Raw genomic sequence first — 21,366 nt, forward strand, 5'->3', positions numbered from 1 at the left:
GTTTTCGCATGCCCGTCGCAATTGGGAAAATTTAAGCCTTGGGAAACATTTTTTGCTTTCAGTCTTTTCATATTAAATTCACGAAATTTTCAATGTACGAAATCACTGTTATCTTCATTTTGGAGGAACAAAAAATGCTTTTACAGTATTTGAACAAAAATTTCTTTGTAACAGGGTTGGCTTTCTGCCGGTAGAAACTGGTTTTTGCCCTGTCAGTGACAGAAACTGGTTATACCCGGAAAAAACTAAAAAGTATCTTTATAATTCATGTAATTACTAAAGGATATTTGTTTAAGTAAACTACAAAATGTACTTCAATTTCATCATTTCAAGAATTAAAACCCATTGCCATTGCCTTTAATTTTGTTCAGAAAGATGACTGTTTAATTGCAGATGCTCGTATCATTTGGATTAATACAACAAAGGAGGAGAATCTTAAGGGCGCTTAGGAAAAAGAATTAACATACAGATTTAAGCTGGCAGTTACTGATTGTCATTTGCTAGCTTATATGCTTCATCTGAAATGCTTGGGATTGAAATTATCATGCGGTCATGGAGAAAATGCCAGAATTTTACTTTGCCAATATTAACCTGCATATAATACTACATGACCCAAAATCACAGCTTTGAAAAACAAATTGACCCCATTCCACAAAACCTTTTTTCCAGTCAAGTGTTTAAAGTTACTAGATCACATGGTGGACCAGTCTAAAAAAATATATACAATGGATGAAAGTTTCCTGAATCTTGCTTGTTCCTTGATGGCAGTGCCGTCTAGTTCTTCTGCTGCAAGAGTATCTTAAATCTCTGCTCTATGCATATTAAATTAAGAAACCATTTATATTTTCAAACCACCTTTTCTTAGAGACAGCTGCAGAGTACAAATAATGTAATATTTGATTTTGAATGCTATTGCAATTAAATTGTGCTTTGGTTAACATTTCATTATTTTCTCATGCTAAGTTTCTGTTGTGAATCAATGATTACTTTTATGCAATTTTCTGAGTTTTGGCCATGCCGGTTTTAACCGGTTTCTAAAAGTGGTTTTAGCCACCTCGGCAGAAGCTTAAAATGGTATTTCATCTAAATAGTTGTCTGATTGATGCAATTTTGTGTTTTGAAAAATGCCCCCCTTTTTTTTTTTTTGTACATGCATGTTGAGTAAAAATAGATGAAAACAAAGTGATAAACATAGTCCTAGAAATTTATTTCAAACTTTCAGAGAAAATATATGTGATTAGAAAAAAAACGGCTACACAATAATATGATATAAGGATTGCTAAACGACAGCCATAGTAAAAACGACACAAGGTATATAAAACAGTTAGTATAAATATATCAGGGAAATGGAATGTTTATGAAATACAATGTAATGCACTTGGGATTTAAATTGTGTTCATTAGTGTAAAAGTAAAAGTAAAAATAAATCTAGAAAAAAATAGCTGCTTAAAAAACTCATAATCTGAATCACTTTAAAATTAAGTGCATACAACAACTGATTTGACATTTATCAGTCATGAAAATACCCAAAACAATATTTATCACATCCTTTTTTAAAAAGCTGAAACAACAGAAAAATGGCCAAGCAAAAGTAAAAATGTCTAAAATACAGAAATAAAAACTAAAAATATTTTTAAAATATCAATATATCTTTAAATGAAATAAAATCCTTTACCACCACCTACAAAGAAAAATAATGCATATGAGATTCTCAAAACCTAAAATAATCATTAAAATATAACAAAGGATTCACTCCTACCATTAAACGTAACAAATATTTTAAATAAATATAATTTGTTGCACCTCAAGCAAATACTTGAGTTATAAACTCAACCAATAATGCAATACAAAGCTTGATTTTAACTGCGAGCACCAATACATTATTTAAAATGACCGCAGCATCAATTCACCAGGTTTTTTACATTTCAAGAATCAATAATACAAAACAATGCAGAGCTTAAGACAATTTAAAAGCATACAACTTAATCCTGTGAGGACGATTTTTTGTTTGCAATTTAGCAAGCATCACTATTAACAAGCGCAGATCCAGAAGGGGTACCATACCCCTCCCACCCTCTAGTCAATAAGTAATGAAATTTAGCCTAAAGCAGCATTTTCGGGATGCATATTTCAAAAAATTCATCTCAGATCCGCTATTTATGTCTGAAAATTGCACTTTAAGTCCCCCCCCCCCCCCTTTTAGCCAATCCGCCTTCAAAAGCAAAAACAGGATCCACCCTTAATTACTCATCTGAATGCATACCAACAGTCAGCAGCCCATCCCATAGAATTCCAATTGGAAAATGAGTGCCCGTCTTTTGTCCACTGCATAAGACTTAGCGCTCTTAACTAATGTTGACGACAAATTTTCCCCAATTACACAATTAGGAGGATACTCATGCATCTGTGTCCTGGTCCATTTTGGACCAGATCCATTTTCTTGGGCCAGGTCCATTTTCTCAATAATCTTTTGACATTTTTACAATGCAATAAAAATAAAAGTGAATTTGGAGATAATTCATTTTTTTTCTCAACTGAATAGTGTAAGAAATTAACCCTAACAATTCCCCCTAGCAAATTACAATAAATTTATAATAACATTATCCTTTGGCACACCATGATGTATAGATGTCTTTCATTTCATGTTCCATCATAGGCTTAAACAGTTTCAAATGTCAGTTGTAGCAGGTGTGGATCCAGAAGGGGTTGGGGGGGGGGGGGTCACGATCTCCCTGTAAGTGATCCAAGATAGCATGAAGCAGAAATTTTGGGACTTATGTTTTTAAAAAGACCACAAGGGGACTTAGGGGGAAAGATCACCGCCAAAGATCACAAGAGTCATTTTTGACAATAAATAGGGGGGTATTTATTGTCAAAAATGACCCTTGTGCATTTTCAAAACTAAAAGCTGGATCCGTCCTTGCACTGTAGATACATGCCTCCGAGATCCTATCATATTTCAAGGGGTTAAATTGAAAGCTGAAATACAATACATGAGACATTCAGATTATTTTAAACCATTTTAAGTTGTTACCGACACATGGTTAGATGAAATGAGTAGATAAATGCTTTCCAGAAAACAAAGGTAAGTAATTGACAATACAAGACAAATATGACAAACTATATTATGAACTGTGAATTTACATTGAGCATTTTTCATTTTTTAATAGTCTCTGTCAACATGACGTATCTCAGATTAAACTCTCACACACATACATAAGGTGACCATTTATTGTTTTCCCTCAAAGTGAAACAGTTAACAAAATTAGGCAACTGCTGGTCAGGCCCATCATTTCAATTTTTTCCAGAAGGGATCAAAGGGTATATACTTAATGCATCTTACACTGAAAAAATAAATGAATAAATAAAATTACGCCAACATATATGGATTTACTTATTTTTCAAAGCGGGGGGGGGGGGGGGGGGGGGGTCAATTGCCACCTCCTGATCCCTCTAAATAACGAGCCTGCTGCTAGTACATTTAAAAAAGAAATTGCATATTTTTTACTTAATGCTTATTAAAAAAATTAACACTTAAATAATCAGAGTTGATGTAGCATTGCATTTTTAATGCATAAAATTGCCTGAGCACATTTGGTGAAAATTTTAATCAAGAATGAAATCTATGGCAGGATTTTATATTATTTACTCTTGTAATCAACATTACTTCAAGAATTATAATTTGCAAATGTGTTTTTCCACTAGAAACCAAAATTATTCATAAGTGCAAACTCCTTTTATGCTGGTGCATTGAGGTCTGGAAGATATAAAACAATCAATAAATATGCAAAAGTTTGCATGATTTACATTGGTAAGAAAATGCTAACACAATGCCACCCAGCGACTTTTGTCTAAAACATTCTGCCTCCCTTTCTGTCACTTAAAAAATATTGCAGCGTTCGAAAACTTGATGGGACAACAAGCAGGCTGCCTGAAAAGGCATTATCTTGTTCAAAATTAAACGTATGGTCACCTTATACATACATAAAGATTCAACAACTGTCATAAAATCAGAGCTTTTAGTTCAAAACTAATTTTTTTTTATCACACATTGTTATAAAATATGTTGAAGTATGAACAATCTTGCTGGACCTCAATAAACCCAAGATATAGGCACCCACTGTGGTTGTGTAGTCAATGCATCAATCGCAGCTTTCAGTTCTTCAAAGGTTTTATTAAAATTTGCATTTAGAAGAACTAAATCAAAGTATCTTTCATATGCACGCTGCAGCCTGGCACTTTCTTCAACTGTGGTTTGAAGATCTTCTTCCTGTTGCAATTAATGTGACAATGTAGTGTTATGTCAAAAATTCGTAAGAGAGAATATTGTTCAAAACTAGATAAAAATCCAAAAAGTTAGAGCAATAGCCTAATAAGAACTGTGACAATTAGATAAATATTCCTAAAACAGAAGTGGTCCACATTAAGAAAAAGAAAAAAGAAGTACAGTAGACCCTCGTTTTACTCGGCTTCGATTATATGACACATTTATTTTATTTTACGAGGATGAGTTTCAGTTTTACGCAGATATAGCAATGCAAACATAAAATTTTCCCCTCTTTCAAAATCCAAACTCCTAAAGATTGCAGATTACACGCAATAAAAAGCATTTTGGTGTGCTATTAATCGAGCTTGGGAAAATGGGGACATTTTATGTGATTGGTTCCAGAGTTCTTTCCAGAAGTTAAGTTATTAAACTCACACAGTTCAGAACTCACTGGAAGAAGAGCTTTTAGGAGTGACAAAGGAGGTCGAAACCAATGAGGATACCGACGTCTGTGACACACAACAAAAATTTCTCACATTGAAAATCTTGAGCCATTCCTAGACAATAGAAATGATCTTTCCGATTTGTTAGTGAAGGAAGATTCTATCACGGAAATGATGCAAGTGATCATGGATGTGTTAATGTTCTGCAAAGAATTACAGAGAAAAATTCTTAATGACTGCCAAAAGACTATCATAGCCAGCTCCTCTTTATATAAAGAACCCAATATTAATTTGTTTTCTTTATGCATGTTGTGCATAAAAGTCAATATAAGTACACATTAAACTTATTATACAATTAGTCATCAATAGAATGAAATATCTTATTATCTACGGAACCAAACCCATCTTTTAACGCTAGTATTAGGTCTCAATTAAGCGGCATTTCCATTAAACGTAACCCCCACGTAAAATGAGGGTCTACTCTACTTTAACAATGAATTTCAACAATTGAATTTCATACTAACATTCTAAACCGAAATATTAGGAAATTATAAAATATCCACTATGTAACACACTTTCAAAGCACAAATTGAATTAAATGGACAGTTCATTCGTTTTGATTAAAAAATAATCCGGGTCAAAATATGAACTTTTATGAAATTCAAAGGCTTTATCCTTTTTTATTTGCAGATTTTTCAAAGGTAATCAGAAAGTAAATATTTTCAGACATATTACATGTTAGTTGTTTCATAACATGAAACAAAAAGAGGAAATTCATACAAAACAGAAAACTGGAAATATTTAAAAGTGCATACAAAATTACAACAGTTTCCGTCTTAAATCTGTTTTGCATTTTTTGTACAGAAAAACAAATCTACAATAGAATCTCAACTGTTTTTGAAACAAAGAACTTTTAGTTGGGGGGACTAACACTGCTGAACAAAACGCTAATTGTTTCCTATAATTATAATATATCTTCTAATTTCTTCAATATATATTTATCAAACCTAATACTGGATATTATATAGAAATATTAGTAAAATATATTGATGAGATTTTTAGGAAACATTGCTTTTGCACGTAGTTGGAGAAAAAATAGAATTTTTACTGGGTTATCAGGTTGAATCAAAGATTTGAATTTAACACATTGTGGCAGATTATCCTCTGAATAATTTTTAAACCTACTAAAATAATACAAACATTCTAAATTTTTGTACCATATCTAACTTTTTTTTTTGAGAGGTATTGATTTTTCCCTGTAAAGAAAAATACTTTAAATGCCGTTTTTAGGCATTTGTTTGCCTTTGTGCATTTGTTGCTTCCACACAGATGAATAAAAATTTTAATTAAATGAAAATATTAAAACACATTAATATACATTTTGAAGACAACTTTTAAAGCTCTGAAAGCAAAAAATTTCAAATCTTGATAAGGATTTAAAAAAGAAGAAACAATAATTAAAAAAAAAAAAAAACTCTGCTCATTTCATCACACAGATGCTGGAAATGGAAGAGGAAGCAGAAAGAAAAACTCAAAATGGGATATCTGATAGTTACAAATAGTGGGAAAAAAGAAAATTTAAAAATCGAGATTAAAAGAGACTAAAAGCAATGTGTTTTGAGGTCATCTCCAGATCGCATAAGTTTTGTACTTCAGGTTTTCTGTCTCAAAATTATTTGTTGCAAAGTCTTTCAAGATCAATTCAGCAATAAGAAAGAATTAGCAACTTCACACCAAAAAAAAAAAATAATAATAATAATAATAATTTGAACTTTGACATCTTAAATTCAAATTATGTTTTTTTGCAATCGCAAGTGTGTGTGTGTAAGTAGGCATGTGTGTTTGTGTGTGTGGGGGGTATGTGTGTTTGTGTGGGGGGGGGGGTATATGTATGTAGGTGTATGTGTGTGTATGTGTTTGTGTCTGAATGTATGCATGCGCGTGTGTATGTGTTTGTGTCTGTATGTATGCTCGTGTGTATGTGTTTGTGTGTGTATGTGTAAGTGTAGGCAAGTAAGTGACGCAACCTACAGCTTTTCACTAGAGGAGCGGCATCGTGAGGCGCCCGGCCAACGGTGGTGCTGCAGAGAGAGGTGGGGAGGGGGGGGGGGGAAATAAAATCAAAGGAACATCAAAACAGTCAAGTGAGAACAATAAGCAATCGTGATTGCTAAAAAAAATAAAATAAATAATAATAACAGTAATAATAAATAAATAAAATAAAATAATAATATAAACAATAAAAAAAGAAATCCATCCACAAACACAAATCACAGGGGAAAACGAGAAAAATAGCAAAAATTGGAAAAGGACAAACTATGGAAAATTGAAGATCACGAAAGAATCTCGGGTCTGAGAAAAATACTTCTTTTTACATAGTAAGATTTTTGTGTTATTTTTAAAGATCATTGCATATATTTTTGTCATACCTCATATAATGAAGCCAAACTTTCCATGGTCCTTGCACGTCTTGATCCATGTCTGCCCAGAGCACGGTCAAACTGTAAAGAATTAAAGAAAATAAGGCATTAAGTACATAAATAAATTTTTTGCATAGTATATTAATAAACTACTCATTAAGAAAATAATAGTAGATGATTTGCAAATTATACAGCAGGGATCACGCTAAGGATTTCGAATTGTTCGCCAGTAGATTAGCCAAATTTTTAAAGTGTTAGCCAAATTTCAAGTCTTAGTCAAGGACTAACTTTTACTCATTTTAATGTATTTTTGTCTGCAGAAATATTTAATCAGAAAGTGAAGTATAACTTAATTTTTGCCAATTTTTTGAGGATAAGGGCAGGGGTATATCCAGGAATATTTGTCCGTTTTTAGGAATTTGATGAGAAAAAAATGGAAATTAAGTAGTTTTTCAAAAATCATATGTAATTTTTCAAAGGAAATAATTTTTCAAAGGGAAAAATGGCTAAAAACAACTTCAAGCGATATTTACCATTCTTTAATAAATTTGAGAGTAGAAATAAAAGCTTTTAAGGAAGTCAAGACTGCATTCCTATCTTACTGCGATGTTTCAGTAAAAGTAATAAACAAAAAGTAATAAACAAAAAACATACGTTTTTTTCACAAAGCAAAATTTTGACTTTCGCGAGGGATCTTTCGCATAAGTCTAGATTCGACAGTATAAAAAAAGGATTACATGGCATTTTATATACTATTGTTTAAAACAATAATTCTTACAGAGGATTTAAATACATTTTATCTAAAATTGGGAACTTACAGTAAGATTTCTGCTGCTATAATTATAACTTCTTCCAGAATCAAACTGCATGTGCCTTAGTTGATCCATTGGAGGGGCAGCAATGAAAACAACGTAGGGCATAAACTCGGATGTCTTTAGGTATTTTAGAACCTGTACAAGAAATTTTAAACAGTTTTGGTTACACACACACACACACAAAAAAAAAAAATTGCAATAAAAAGAAGAAGAAACTAAAAAATATTTATGAGAATTTGGGATTAATTATATTTAACATCAAAGCTTAATACAAATTTCACAAAATTATCCGTTTTTATAACTTTTGTTGGACATTCTTTTCAAAATTAAATTTTCACTTTTGTGCAAAACTTTTATATTATTCAGATGACCCCAATTAAGTTTAACATCAAAATCTCTTCAAGTTCTTTTGCTTTGAAGTTTCTGAAGGCACAAGTTTTTCCCTTTGAAGGAAAAAAATCAGCGATAAAAGTTTGAGTGTTTTCAAAATTAGCTTTATTCAAGCTTTGAACCTATATTCAAATTCATTTTTACAATTCTTTTTCTGTATACAATTATTCTTAAAGTGCTTATTTTCAGTAAGTAAGACTGGATTGCTTTCAACAATTTAAGATTTTTCATAGAGTTTAAAATAAGATTAAAAAAAATATTAAGCACCAAATTTCAGGAACGGTAGAACTCAATTATACCTGGACTCCCTATACTGCATAGTTTTTTATGCCCAGTGCTATAGTTAGGGTAAATGCTGTAAATCAAAACAAAAGTGTTCATTGTAAAAATACTTCAAATGTAATGTAAATTGGTTTCAAACCATCTTTTCTTTTTGGGAACCCCCCAACTCAAAGGAGAGTTCTCCAAAACTTTTTTCTTCCAATTACAGCACTGGTTTGATCACAGAGGTCATCATGTCTTTTGATATTTAAAAATATAGAAAAGTCCTATTTTCTTTCACTTGCCAAGTCTCAGTAGTCACACACATCTAATATTTTTAATGTTCGGTATCTACATTGCCACATATAATCCAGAAATATTTTATTATTGCACTGGATGAGAGTGTGAGACAAAGAAAACAAAGATTTTTCATTTACGAATCCTACTAAGAGTATTAAATTTTGCTTTTTCAACACAGTCACCAAAATGCACAAACAAACATAAAGCTGCAAAATTTCTGGAAATTTTAAGGCAGTAGAAAAAAGTTTTTTCTGAATTTTTTTTTAAAAATTGAAAAAAAAAAGGAAAAGTGAGCCAGAAGTAATTTAATTGTTCCAACGTAGAAATACTCTCACTTATACGCAACCAAAGGGGACAACAAATTTTTCGCACACAAGTGAGATTCTCGCATAAGCAAAAAACCCCAAAATAAGCTTAAAAGCGAAAAGTTAACATTGGTAAACCAATCAATGTAACTTCAATTTATGTACAGTAGAACATCGATTATCCGAGTTAATTGGGACCGCTAGTGCCTCGGATGTCGGAAATCTCGGTGAATAGAAACTTTGTATAAAAACTTGTCAGGAGATCGCAAATTAATAAAAATGTATGAATTAAAAATACAATAGAATATTTTAAAAAGATGAACACATAAAAAGTAATGTTTTACAGTTAAAAAACTCTAAAATGGAAAATAATTTTTAGTAAGTTTTAATTTTTTTTTTAAATACTACAAAGTTAAACATTAAATTATGCATTTAAAAAACACAAATTTTCAGAAATTATTTTTATTTTCAAATTGAAATTTCATCATTTTATTAAATGTACAATATATTTTTTTAAAAATAGACTTCATTATCGGCTTGGTTAACAGAAACCTCGTTTAATCGAAGCTCGGTTAATCGAGGTTCTACTGTACTGTAATTTAAAAAGAATGTAGAAATTCCAGGTTATACGTTTCGTCCCTTTTAATACCATACAGACATAAGCGAAGTTCCAAAAGCAATAAAGCATGTTCCGCGATCAGCACTGTAGTCTACGAGAATGCACAGACCCTCGTGGGCTTCGTCATTGCTTACAGCTTGGCCATGACTTTTTATTAATCGATTCCTGATTCCTGTATCCCGTTTTCCCATCCTCGATGTCAATCATCCACGAGACTAATCCCACCCCAATCGAAAATTGCTGCGAAAATGAATGTGTTCTTGAAAGAATTTGAAACAATGAGTGAAGGGCTTTTGAATGCATTAAAAGAGACAAAAAAAGAAGGGTACATTCTTATGATAAGCTAAGAGTGAATCGGCGATTTTCCTAAAACTTGGCAGAATTTTATCTTGCATAAGGGTCATTCTCCAGAAAATATAACTTTCGAACACAAATATTTTTCAATTTCGAAACCTTTTGTTTTCTTTCTTTTTCATTCTTACATGAAAATGATACCTACTAGAAGTAACCATAAACAATGGCCCAGCTAAGTTCCAATTATTTACTCATAAATTAAAAAGAAAAAGAAATTTTTACTTTTAATATTTAAAAATCGAGGCCAATTAATAACATAGTAGTAATTTTGTTAATTGTGCAAACAATCAGCTGTTTTTATGATTAGTGGGAATATAATATTAAGCTCTCTTAATTAAAGCACGGCTTAGTAGTTTCAAATGAATGTTAAAAAACAGTTGTGGATATACCGGCAATTTATAATTTTGGTAGAATGCCTCCTAGTATTGATGTATTTTCCCTCCATCATTTTTTTTTTTAACCTGAGAAATAATGACATTGATAAGGTCTGTCATGGAGGTGAGATTCACTTCTTTTTTTTTTTTTAATCTTAATTTACATCCCTGAAATTCAAGTTCACGGAGGTGAGAAGTCAGAATAACCATACTAAGTTTTTAAAGCAAAATCTATCTTTTAGTTTTCCGACAAATATCTCACAACTTCAACTATGGCTGAAAATAAACAAGGGGCTTCCCTTGTATTATGGAAAATAAAATGTAATGTCATTACTGCCACGTGTTAATGAGGAATGGCATTTCGTGTTTAGGTAACAGAGGTGAGAATTTATTGTATGACATGATTTCTTGTCCTACTAAAAAGAACTAAAACACAATATTAAAAAATTAAGTATACTTAAACAATTAGTATTTGAGACACTTGTGAAAGGAATAATAAATAAGTACATACTTTTAATTAAACGAGTTATTAAGGAACATAAACAGTCACACAGAGGTGAGAATTCGCATATGAACCAAAAAGTATACTAAAATAAAAATTATTATTAAAAAACTGTTGGCAGGTTTCAATAGATATATTTTTGATGAAATTAAAAATCATTATTAAATAAATTGTTCCTTAAAATTTTTACATAAAAGGCATGTGACAGAAAAGTTACTTTTTGAAGAATGACCCATAATTTCATCTTACATGAAACAGAATTCAATTCAGAATTTAATACAAAAAAAAAAAAAATCAAATACAGTTGATGCTCAATTTTACGAATTCCTTGGGACTACGGAAAACATTCGAAAGGTGCATTTTAGGTTTCACTTATAAATGAATAAGAGTTAACATTGGTATTCCTATATTGCTGGGGGGCCCACGAGAAAAACACACATAAGTGAAAAACGCATATAAAAGAGGTCGGGCATAAGTGAGAAATCACTGTAAACTCCTTTGGACTGCAGAAAGTGTCCCCCACCCCACCTCCCCAAGTTCAGTTTTTCTTCCGACCATTTCCATCTTTAACAATAAGATAAATGTAAAACACAAATTGAATTTGATCCTCTGAGTGACTTTTCACTATACAGTAGGAGCCAAAGGTGTGGTACCATTCGGAAATATTTTCATTTTGTATGCTAACAGAAAATATTACATTTTACAAAATGCAAACTCTTACATGAAACAGAATTCAATTCAGAATTTAATACAAAAAAAAAAAAAAATCAAATACAGTTGATGCTCAATTTTACGAATTCCTTGGGACTAGGGAAAACATTCGTAAAAACGAGTTTGTAAAATCGAAGCTCATCAAAAACTATATACAGTACAACCTTGATATCTCAAATCTCTCGGGACAGGAAAAAAATTCGAGATATCGAGTTTTTGAGTTATCAAGGTTTTGAAAAAATTACACTAGAAATTCTCACAATTACATACACGTACGCTATATGCATTTATATATGTAATATGAGACCACTTTGAATTACGATCAATAAAGTAGTCTTCAATATTTTACTAGATTTGAAATTTTATAATTGTCGAAAGTGCACAGGAAGAGATTTTGAAATGAACAACAACTTCAACTTGGTTTTTCACCTAAAAATTTAAAAATCCTTATCTTCAACTAGTAGCTCCCCACATTCAAAAAAGTTTTCAGTAGCCATTTTGTAGGAGTTAAAAAAGCAGACTGATGAAAATGAGGAACGCAATTTCCGTTTTCACTTGAAATCTGACTGGCGAAAAATCAACCCCCTTTCCTCAAAGTGGACAACATGTTCGAGAGAATTGCACAAAGATTCTAAACTCTGGGGAAAACACAGCACCCCTTTCATACCAACACTTCCCTATTATCTTGCTTCAATCCCCTAATCAAAGTTTCCAAGAAGAGAGATGAAAACTGGTCCCTGGAACTGGTTTTACTATAAAAATTGTCTAAGAAAAACAACAACTGAAACTTGCTTTCGTGCAAAAATTTCGACATATCAAGGGTTTCGAAAAATAAATTTGGAGATAACTATGGGAAATACATTGGGGTTTTTATAGAAAATGCAGGGGAAATTTTTTTTTCCGTGACATTAAGGGTTTCGAGATAAGGAGGTTCTAGATATCAAGGTTCGACTGTACTACGTATGGTACAAAACTTTCCATGGAAAGTTTTATCAATACTGATAGTTGCTTAATTTTTTTTTGTACTAAATTTAAAAAAACTTTCCAAACACAGACATCTAGAAATTCAGATTATATGATCGTATCTAATTTATTTCTTTATAAAAGTAAAAGCAAGATGGAAGAAAATGAAAATACATTTTAAATGAAAAGGATTATCTTCTTCCCTGAGATTTCTTGTTCCTGATTTGGAATTGTTTTGATAGTGCTACTTTCATCTTTTGTTGAGTGCATGAAAAAAGAGATCTTTACCATTTCCAGTTATCAACAAAGGATGAAAAATTACATTGCTTAGAAGGAAGATTTTTTTTGTGGCTAACAAATAGTAAAATCGAGAGTATTCGTAAATTAGAGGCTTGTAAAATCTTTGCAATTCAAAGAAAGTTATGCAGCAATAATAGTAATTTGATTGCATAAGAAAGTCTTTCTTCTACGAAACAAAGAACAACTATGAATTGCTTCAACTGTAAACATGATGTTAGCCATGCTGGCGGTCATTAACATTTTTTCAGTTTGGACGACAAAAACAATAATGAGATGCTACAGAGCCCTTAATTTCTGTGTTTGTTTTTAAGATTAAAGTACTTATAACTCTGTATTTTGCATTGCAAACACTTGAATTTTGTTTTTCGTATTGGTTTCGATATTAAATCCTCTTCAAAATGATATTGATGAGATTCATGGGTGCCCGTATGCAAAATTCTAAGGGGAGGGGGTTCAGATATTTTCACCATGGTTTTGTAGATTATTTTTCCCATGGAAACCGATTTCAGTACATATTAGAGTTATTAAAATTTGATATTTTTAATAACTTTCTGGAGAAGAAATGTTTATACATTTTTACAAAGAAAAAAGTACAAAATGCAGGGAAGTTCTAATTTCTAGGGGGGGGGGGGCTTGAGCCTCCACTTCTCTCCTATATGGGCACCCATGTAGAGATTCCTTTTTAAGAAGTACAGTAGAATACCTTTATAACGCTGACCTATATAACCTATATAACGCAATTCTCTTTAAACCACACAACTTTTCAGAAGTAAACAATAGCTTTTGTAGTTTAAAAAATCCCTCTGTTTTTCTTTGCAAACATAAAAATTGTTAGGCAAATTGAATTCTGAGACAGTTTTTCATCTTTCCCTATGAATTCAAAGCTTTTAAATGAAAATTAGAACTCAAAGTAAACAGAATATACCAAATGGCTCTTACCAATGCAGGTGTTATGCAAACCATGAAGCTTGCAGAAGTGCAGAATAATTCACTTTCTTTTGATTGTGAAACATATTTACTTGTGGATGGCTAATTGCAATATTAGAGCTTTAATACACATTGCAGACAAAACTCATTCTGAAGTGCTAAAATATAGATATATGCTGAATATTAGCTTCAAAATTTGTGAAATCATCTATATAACGCAAAAACCTGTATAACGCAAAAGCTCTGGTCTCAAGTTTGGCGTTATAATGGCCTTCTACTGTATAACAATTTCTATAAACACAGAAAATAAAGACAAAAATTTTCCAAAAGTGTCCACAATTTTAGCTACCACGGTAAGAACATTAAAAAAGTGATAGAAAATAGCAAGTACTTGTGGGTTGCAGTCTAGTATGCACATTTTCCCAGAACGGATTATAGCTCTAACAGATTCCAGTTTAGTGCCATACAGATGTCCATTAAGCTCCCCGAATTCAAGGTATTTATTTTCGGCAATATCCACCTCCATAGCTTCACGAGTTACAAAACAATAGTGCTTTCCATCCTCTTCATTTTCTCTAATTGGTCTTGAAGTATCTAGAGTAGAAAGGAAATGCATCAATTCATTGCTAAATTATTTTAAAACATGGAAAATAAAAACTTAAATCTATTTATTTTCAAAAACTTAGTTAATAGGAAGAAGTTATACATCTAAATATATAAAACTGAAAGGTGACTGAATGACTGACATAGTGATCTATCAACACACAGCCCAAACCACTGGACGGATCGTGCTGAAATTTGGCATGCAAGTAGATGTTATGACGTAGTCATCCGCTAAGAAAGGATTTTGATAAATTCTACCCCCAAGGGGATAAAATAGGGGATGAAAGTTTGTATGAAACTTTGTCAATTTTAAACCGATCGGGAGGAGACTTTGCATGCATATTCTTTGTTGAGTCATAATAATCCGTTAATTAGGGTTTAAGGTTATTTGCCCTACCTCCAAGTGATCCAAGAGAAAGTCCATGTTTCGGTAATTTTCCAATTACCGAAACACAAATGCAAAAACAGAGTCAAAGGGCAAATTGAAAATCAGCGTGAAAGCCTTGCTTGAATTAGTTACTCCAGTTTTATTTATTCGCGAATTGAAAATGGCAACAGATAAAATTTTAACTCATTAAAACTTTTCAGGTATATTTAGGATTGCGTTTGCTTTGCTTTGGTTGAGTAGTTTTGTTTGTAGACTCTGCTTTGTATTTGGCATTTGTTTTGTTTTGGTTTGGTTTAAGTATAGGTTTTGACCGTTCGACTTTTTTAAAATAGCTAAAGGAAATCTGAGAGTTGATGGAGAAGTTGAAGAATGTACTGTCGTCCCTATTGTTGGTGACGGTGCATGTTTGTTTCGTGCTCTCTCTTAATGTATGGAACACAAGATAGAGCAATAGAGGTGCGTTCAGAAATTGTCAGATATGTGGTTAATGACTGGAGCAAGTTTTCAATTATGACCCACAACAGGAATTGTGATAACTACTTAACACCTGACGAATATTTGCTGATATGATGAAAAATGCTACTTACGCTATATATTACTTCATTATATACAAAGAAGTTTTGTAAGCCTAATTTTTTACACACGCTAAACAAAAGTAAAGTCGCAAAAACTACACCTAATTAATAATAACACTTCTTATTGCGAGCGAAGCCGCGGGAAAAAGCCAGTCTTATTATATGTTCTAACATCAAACTTTATCATTAAGGGGGGGGGGGGACTACTTAAAAAGCAAACTATTTTTTAAAGTTAGGCAGTGTGCTACCTTATCTTGATTTCAAATACAGTGTGACACAAATTTTAAGATCTTAAAATCTGCAACATTTTTCTTTATACATAAAAAAAGAATTTTGAAAAAATAAAATTAAATATTCAAAACCTTTAACATTAGTCTACTACTTTTAGAAAACACAGTACTTGCAGCCTATATTTATGTTTTTTTGATGACAACTATAACGCATAGTATTAGCAAATAGTTGCAATTAGGCAGCAACCTTTTAGCATCCGTTTTTGGCTTATGATATTTTTTTTTAAAAAATTCACTTTAGTTTTTAATATAAAGCACATTGAGCAAAAATACAAAGCTATTTTTCAGTATTTAATTCAGGATTCAATACAAAAGAACAAATTTCAAATACAGTTGATGCTTGATTTTTGGTACTCTTTGAGACCACTAAAAACGATCAATTTATTGTATTGATGAATAATGCAAAGAAATAGTTGAAGTTAGATTCATAAATCTGAAGATTACTTTTAAGAAACAAAAATGACTTACGAGCTACAGGAGTACCAAATCTGGATGGATCATCCCGTATGAGCTTATTCTTCATTATTTGGCAACCAACGCCTTGGGCTCCAAGCAGTACTAAAGTTTTTCTTTCCCATTCACACGGCGGCATTTTGGCACATTCTTCATACAGAAGCAACTCAGCTTTGTCGAACTCTTAAAGGAAAAGTTATTTATTCATAAATAATATAAGTAACAGCAACAAAGCAAAGTATATGTATGAAGAAAAAAAAATAGCTCAGTGTCTCATATAATCAAATTGTTTTTATATAAATTTTTCTTTTATATATAAAACTAGATTTATTTCCAAAGAGGAGAATTGTTCCGCATAATCAAACATCTCAAACTCTATTTGATTGAATACTGGGTGAAAAACTTGATTTGTAGGATAGGTAAATGAAATATAATTGTTTATCATTAAAACAATATCAAGCCTGCTTATTTCTGAAAGCTACGAAACTAGACTTTAAATAATATGTTAGACATTTTTGCCTTTCTAGGACAGGCAGTGATGGTTGAACTATCAGCTGAAATGATTTTTAGACATTTTTCAATCTGTTGAAAAACATACTAACATGATGAATGTCCATTTATATCTTTTTGATACTAATCAAAGTCAATTAAATAACAAGCTTAAAGTAAACAAAATAACCTCAGATTGAGTTGGCAAAACTTTAGGGAAAAGATTGAGGTCACAGAACAAAGAAAGCACAAAAAGTTTTAAGTTTTACACTTCAATATGTGAGACAGCTTATAAAACAGCAAGAACTTTTGAGATGGGAAAATAAAAATTTCTGGCCATGAAATTATCAATCAATGCAACATGTAATAAACATTTGTAGTAAATAAGAGACCAACACTGTTTACTTGCAGTTAATGTCTGCTCAAATATAAACTTCAAACAATTGACTATTTTAAGCTTTCAAATCAAAACAAGTTAAATATAATAGTTACAGTATATTCTTCTCTTTTTTTTACATGTTAAATTGAAATCTATTATCTTTCCTTTTTGTTATTCTGACCAAAAACTACTACAGTAAAATAGGGAAGTCAAAATTAAACTTTACTTTACAATTTACATACTGACTTTGTTCAAATGTTTACAAACATTTATCTAAAGTTCTGGTAAATTAATGGTATTTTCAGCCACTTTTACTTATTACAAATAATACTCAACATATCAAACCATAGGAAATAACTAGAAAAGCAATAATTACCTGCATTAGCTCTGCTCTGATACATTGTCTTACGTTTCTTTTTAGTGATTTTTGTCCCACACATCGCTACAAAAAAGGCAGATAGTATAATTATCAAACTACATATAACACTAAATTCTGTTATATTTTCTGTAAACAAAAAAACTACCAATGAGCTCCAAAGTATTTCACTTTTGATATTGTCACGAAAAAAAGTTTTTGTCTCATTCGTATGCTTTATTTACCTGATTTTATAAATTAATGTATTGTCGACATTCAGGCAAAAGTCATAAAGTTCAAAATACCAGCCTTGAGACACAGCCAATTTGATATTTTGACTTACAGTAGAGTCTTGAAAATCTGAGGTAATTGGGGCTCTCGCCACCACGGATTACTAAAAACTCGGATTATCCGGAAAATTCTTCCAGATTAAAATTTTACAGTTTCAACAGACACAAAGTGGAGTACTTTTTACTTCCTTGTACAAAGAAAAGGAAGTATTGTCAACACAAAAAATTCCTCACTGAAATATAAACATATAAATTTTGCTTTTAATTATCTCTAAACAAATTTCAACTTTTTTTTTCATGACATCTGTACATATTTAAGTGTGCAAACTTAAAGGCAACCAACAATGCATTTTGACAGTGGCCGAATCCATTTTGATAAGCTACGTCATAATCTCTATATCTAGATGCTTGCGAGTGTATACATGCATTTCGCATAAAACACAAAAACAGTAAGAAGTTTTAAATTTCATTTTGCGACTCAGGTGGCAGCGGCATGATCCTTCTTTTTTTGTCTGCGATCGATGCCAAAAGGCATGATTTCAGGTTCTTTGTTTCCAATCAATGTTAGCTTTACGTATCAAGTTTTTATCAACAGGGTTTTTATCTTAATTCATATTTTGAAGTCGAAGAATATTTCGTGCCCGTGCCACTTATAGAGTGTTGTTGACAACAACCTCTCAGTGTATTTTTATTGTTTACTGTATGTAATTAAATAAGTTTAACAACAGCAAAAGATTTTTATTTTCAGTTTTTAATAAAAATCATTTTCTGGGGACTAAAAAATTTAACTGAGAATGTGAAGTAAGCACTTCGAATTAAGTAAAACCTCGAACTTTTGACATTCCACTGTATTATGAAAAGTTGTTAAAACTACCCTAAACTCCTACAGTAGGTTTGCTGATGTAACTTTAAAACTGTACAGTTGCTAAAAATAAATAAAATACATAACTATTTGGCTAAACATTTTTATTTGCAGAAAACACTATTTCACTCACTAAAGAGTTTTAAAGCCACAGTAAATCTTATTTAATCTTTTGGCAAAAAAATTTTCAATTCCAAAAAAACTTTAATAGGCTTTTTTTGAAAAGGTGTGTACGCATTTTAGTTAAATAAAATTGATCCTTTCCTATCAGAGGAGGGGGGGTGGGGCATCCATTTTTTTTTTAATTCAACGGACTTCCTTCAAATTTTTAGTACAGGCATCACTGTGCAGGTACTGCTAGTTAAAAAATACAACAATATATATTTTTACATGTGGAAGGAATACATAAATTAAATAAAACTTTCATTCATTCAGAATATCACTGTTCATCAACAGTATTTTCTGGAATTTTTTCCCTGTTTACAGTTTCATACTTTCACACAGCATTTCTCTTTTAAGCTAAAAGCACAACCTAATTTTCACCTGACACAATGTAAACTGACAAATCAGATACTTTAGTCGTACTCACTACTTTTAGTAGCATGATCATACTGTGGGCGAACAAAAGCCCGACGACGCTCTTCAAGCTCTTGAGAAGGAATTAATCCAGCGTGGCCGTCAGTTTCAAGTCGTCGAGCCTGAAATATAACAGAATTAAGAACAAAACTCTACATTTTCCCAAGAAAAATAGAAATAATTATCAGAAATATAAAAAAGATAAAAATTGCAGGAAATAAGTATCTATGAAAATATTAAGGATATTTTTTTTCACTAACTGTTTTAGTTTTTGAAATGTAATGGCGTGGCTGCAATTGATAGACCCCTTCTAACAAGTTGTTTGGAGACAAAATTATGACTCAGAAAGTTGTAAAAAGCGTAATGAAGGGATGGGAATTTGTTTTAGTAAAGAACAAAAAAGAAAAAAAAAGTTCAAAATTTTGCCACCAGAGGACATTTTTAATCAAAATGTCTAAAGATACAACAAAATAAAAAAAAAATTAAAAAACCACTAAATTAAAAACACCTCATCATAAGACTACAGTTTGAAACATTCTATGATAAGACACACTAAACATAAAAAGTTAAGATAATTGATGATTTCTATGTACATGTGCGTGACATTGTATAGATGGTTTGAAAAAAAAAATGCTTGTGGAGCAGATTACATATGAGAAATATGCAGAATTTTTCTTTTACGTATTGAACTTCTCAAATAACATTAATTTATAAGAACAGAAGCATGTTATCAAAATAGTAATGGTTTTAAAAATTGAAGTGTTACTTTTAAAAAAAGATGTAAACTAAAGAGTAGTGTGTAGTTTTATAAATGTGTATTAATCTAAAAATCAAACATATCCTTCCAACAGATTTACCATAATGTAAAATTACCTGCCACCAGTTAGGGTCATCTTGATTCAAAATTTGTAATATATCTCCTTGTTTAAATGCAAGGCCAATTTCTTTACATGGTAGTAATGAGTCTTTTGATGGATCATATGCATATAGTGCTTTCACGTATGTCTAAAACAAAGAAAAACTTAGATAACACAAATCAGAAAAAAAAAATATCACAGCCGTCACCCTTTAACCCGGGAAAACTCGCATCGGGCCTCTCAGGCCCGGTCATAACAAAAGTATGCTGCCAAAAATCACCTCTTCAACGTAAATGAATGAGGTTCACAGTAGCTACGTTCGAGGTGACCTACATACTGACCACATGCTTTTCAGGAATGTACTGTACATTCCCCGTTTTCCCCAGAAAAATCCGCTTCGGGCCTCAGAGGCCCGGAGCGAGCGCTCACGCTTTTCATTCCAGATTGTGAATGTAAAGGAATAGGTTGTGAAATGCATCGCTATTTAAGCTACAAAGATGAAATGAAGAGGTTGCAGACCTTGTTGGTTGAGGTCTAAACTGATGAGAACTTCCTTAATGAAGATAATGAAGAAGTTGACACAGAACAGCAAAGCGATCGTCAGTAATGCTTAGAAGATTTAGATTCATGTATCATAAAACTTTCTTTAACCTTACTTTTTAAAACATATTTTAGAGGCTGTTTATCTATTTATAATTCAGTGTTGAAAACACTTTTTTTTTCTATTTTGCAAACTTAATTTACTGAAATAACCACTCCGGGCCTACGGAGCCCCCCCCCCCCCCCCCGCAAGCGTTCGTGTGACGAAAAGTACCGCGAGTTCTTCCGGGTTAAAAATATAAATCAAGATTAAAACTTAGTAACACTACAGCAGAATTATCAAAAATCCAAACACATTCCCAGGAAGTTTTGATAAATTTTTCTTTACGTTTATTAGGCAAAGAAAGTTAATTTTTGTTGAATTTTTCTTCAAGAAAAGTAATTACACATTGTACTATTATGTGCTGTATTTTATGTAATATACCATATTTTATAACCACTTTATTTGATTATATAGCATATTATTTTCTTAAAAGGTATTTTATTTGTTTTTTCGAAAATCCAAGCCTTTAAGGTCTCAATTAGTTTGGATTTTTGCTGTTCTAATGTATAGAAGAAATATCATAAAAATATGTACCACTTATTTTCGTGTTTGAAAAAAAATTAAAGCGAAACACTACAAATAGTTTTATAACAAAAATATTAATTATAGATACTAAACAGTAAATTACCACCCTTAAGCCAGGGCTACATGCAAT

The 21,366-nt window shown here is 31.6% G+C and overlaps 1 protein-coding gene across 1 annotated transcript in view; it reads right to left on the reverse strand.

Annotated features, from left to right (window-relative positions):
- Positions 1 to 1,189: 1,189 nt before the first annotated feature.
- Positions 1,190 to 21,366, reverse strand: part of LOC129225150 (protein PALS2-like) — a 48,420-nt gene continuing 28,243 nt past the window's right edge. The window contains 8 exon segments of the mRNA XM_054859711.1: positions 1,190 to 4,270; positions 7,140 to 7,211; positions 7,949 to 8,080; positions 14,343 to 14,545; positions 16,276 to 16,443; positions 17,505 to 17,570; positions 19,225 to 19,333; positions 20,085 to 20,216. Coding sequence (XP_054715686.1) covers positions 4,094 to 4,270; positions 7,140 to 7,211; positions 7,949 to 8,080; positions 14,343 to 14,545; positions 16,276 to 16,443; positions 17,505 to 17,570; positions 19,225 to 19,333; positions 20,085 to 20,216 — 1,059 coding nt within the window. The 3' untranslated portion in view covers positions 1,190 to 4,093.

Source organism: Uloborus diversus, chromosome 6 (genome assembly GCF_026930045.1).
Source record: "Uloborus diversus isolate 005 chromosome 6, Udiv.v.3.1, whole genome shotgun sequence".
Classification (NCBI taxonomy): domain Eukaryota; kingdom Metazoa; phylum Arthropoda; class Arachnida; order Araneae; family Uloboridae; genus Uloborus; species Uloborus diversus.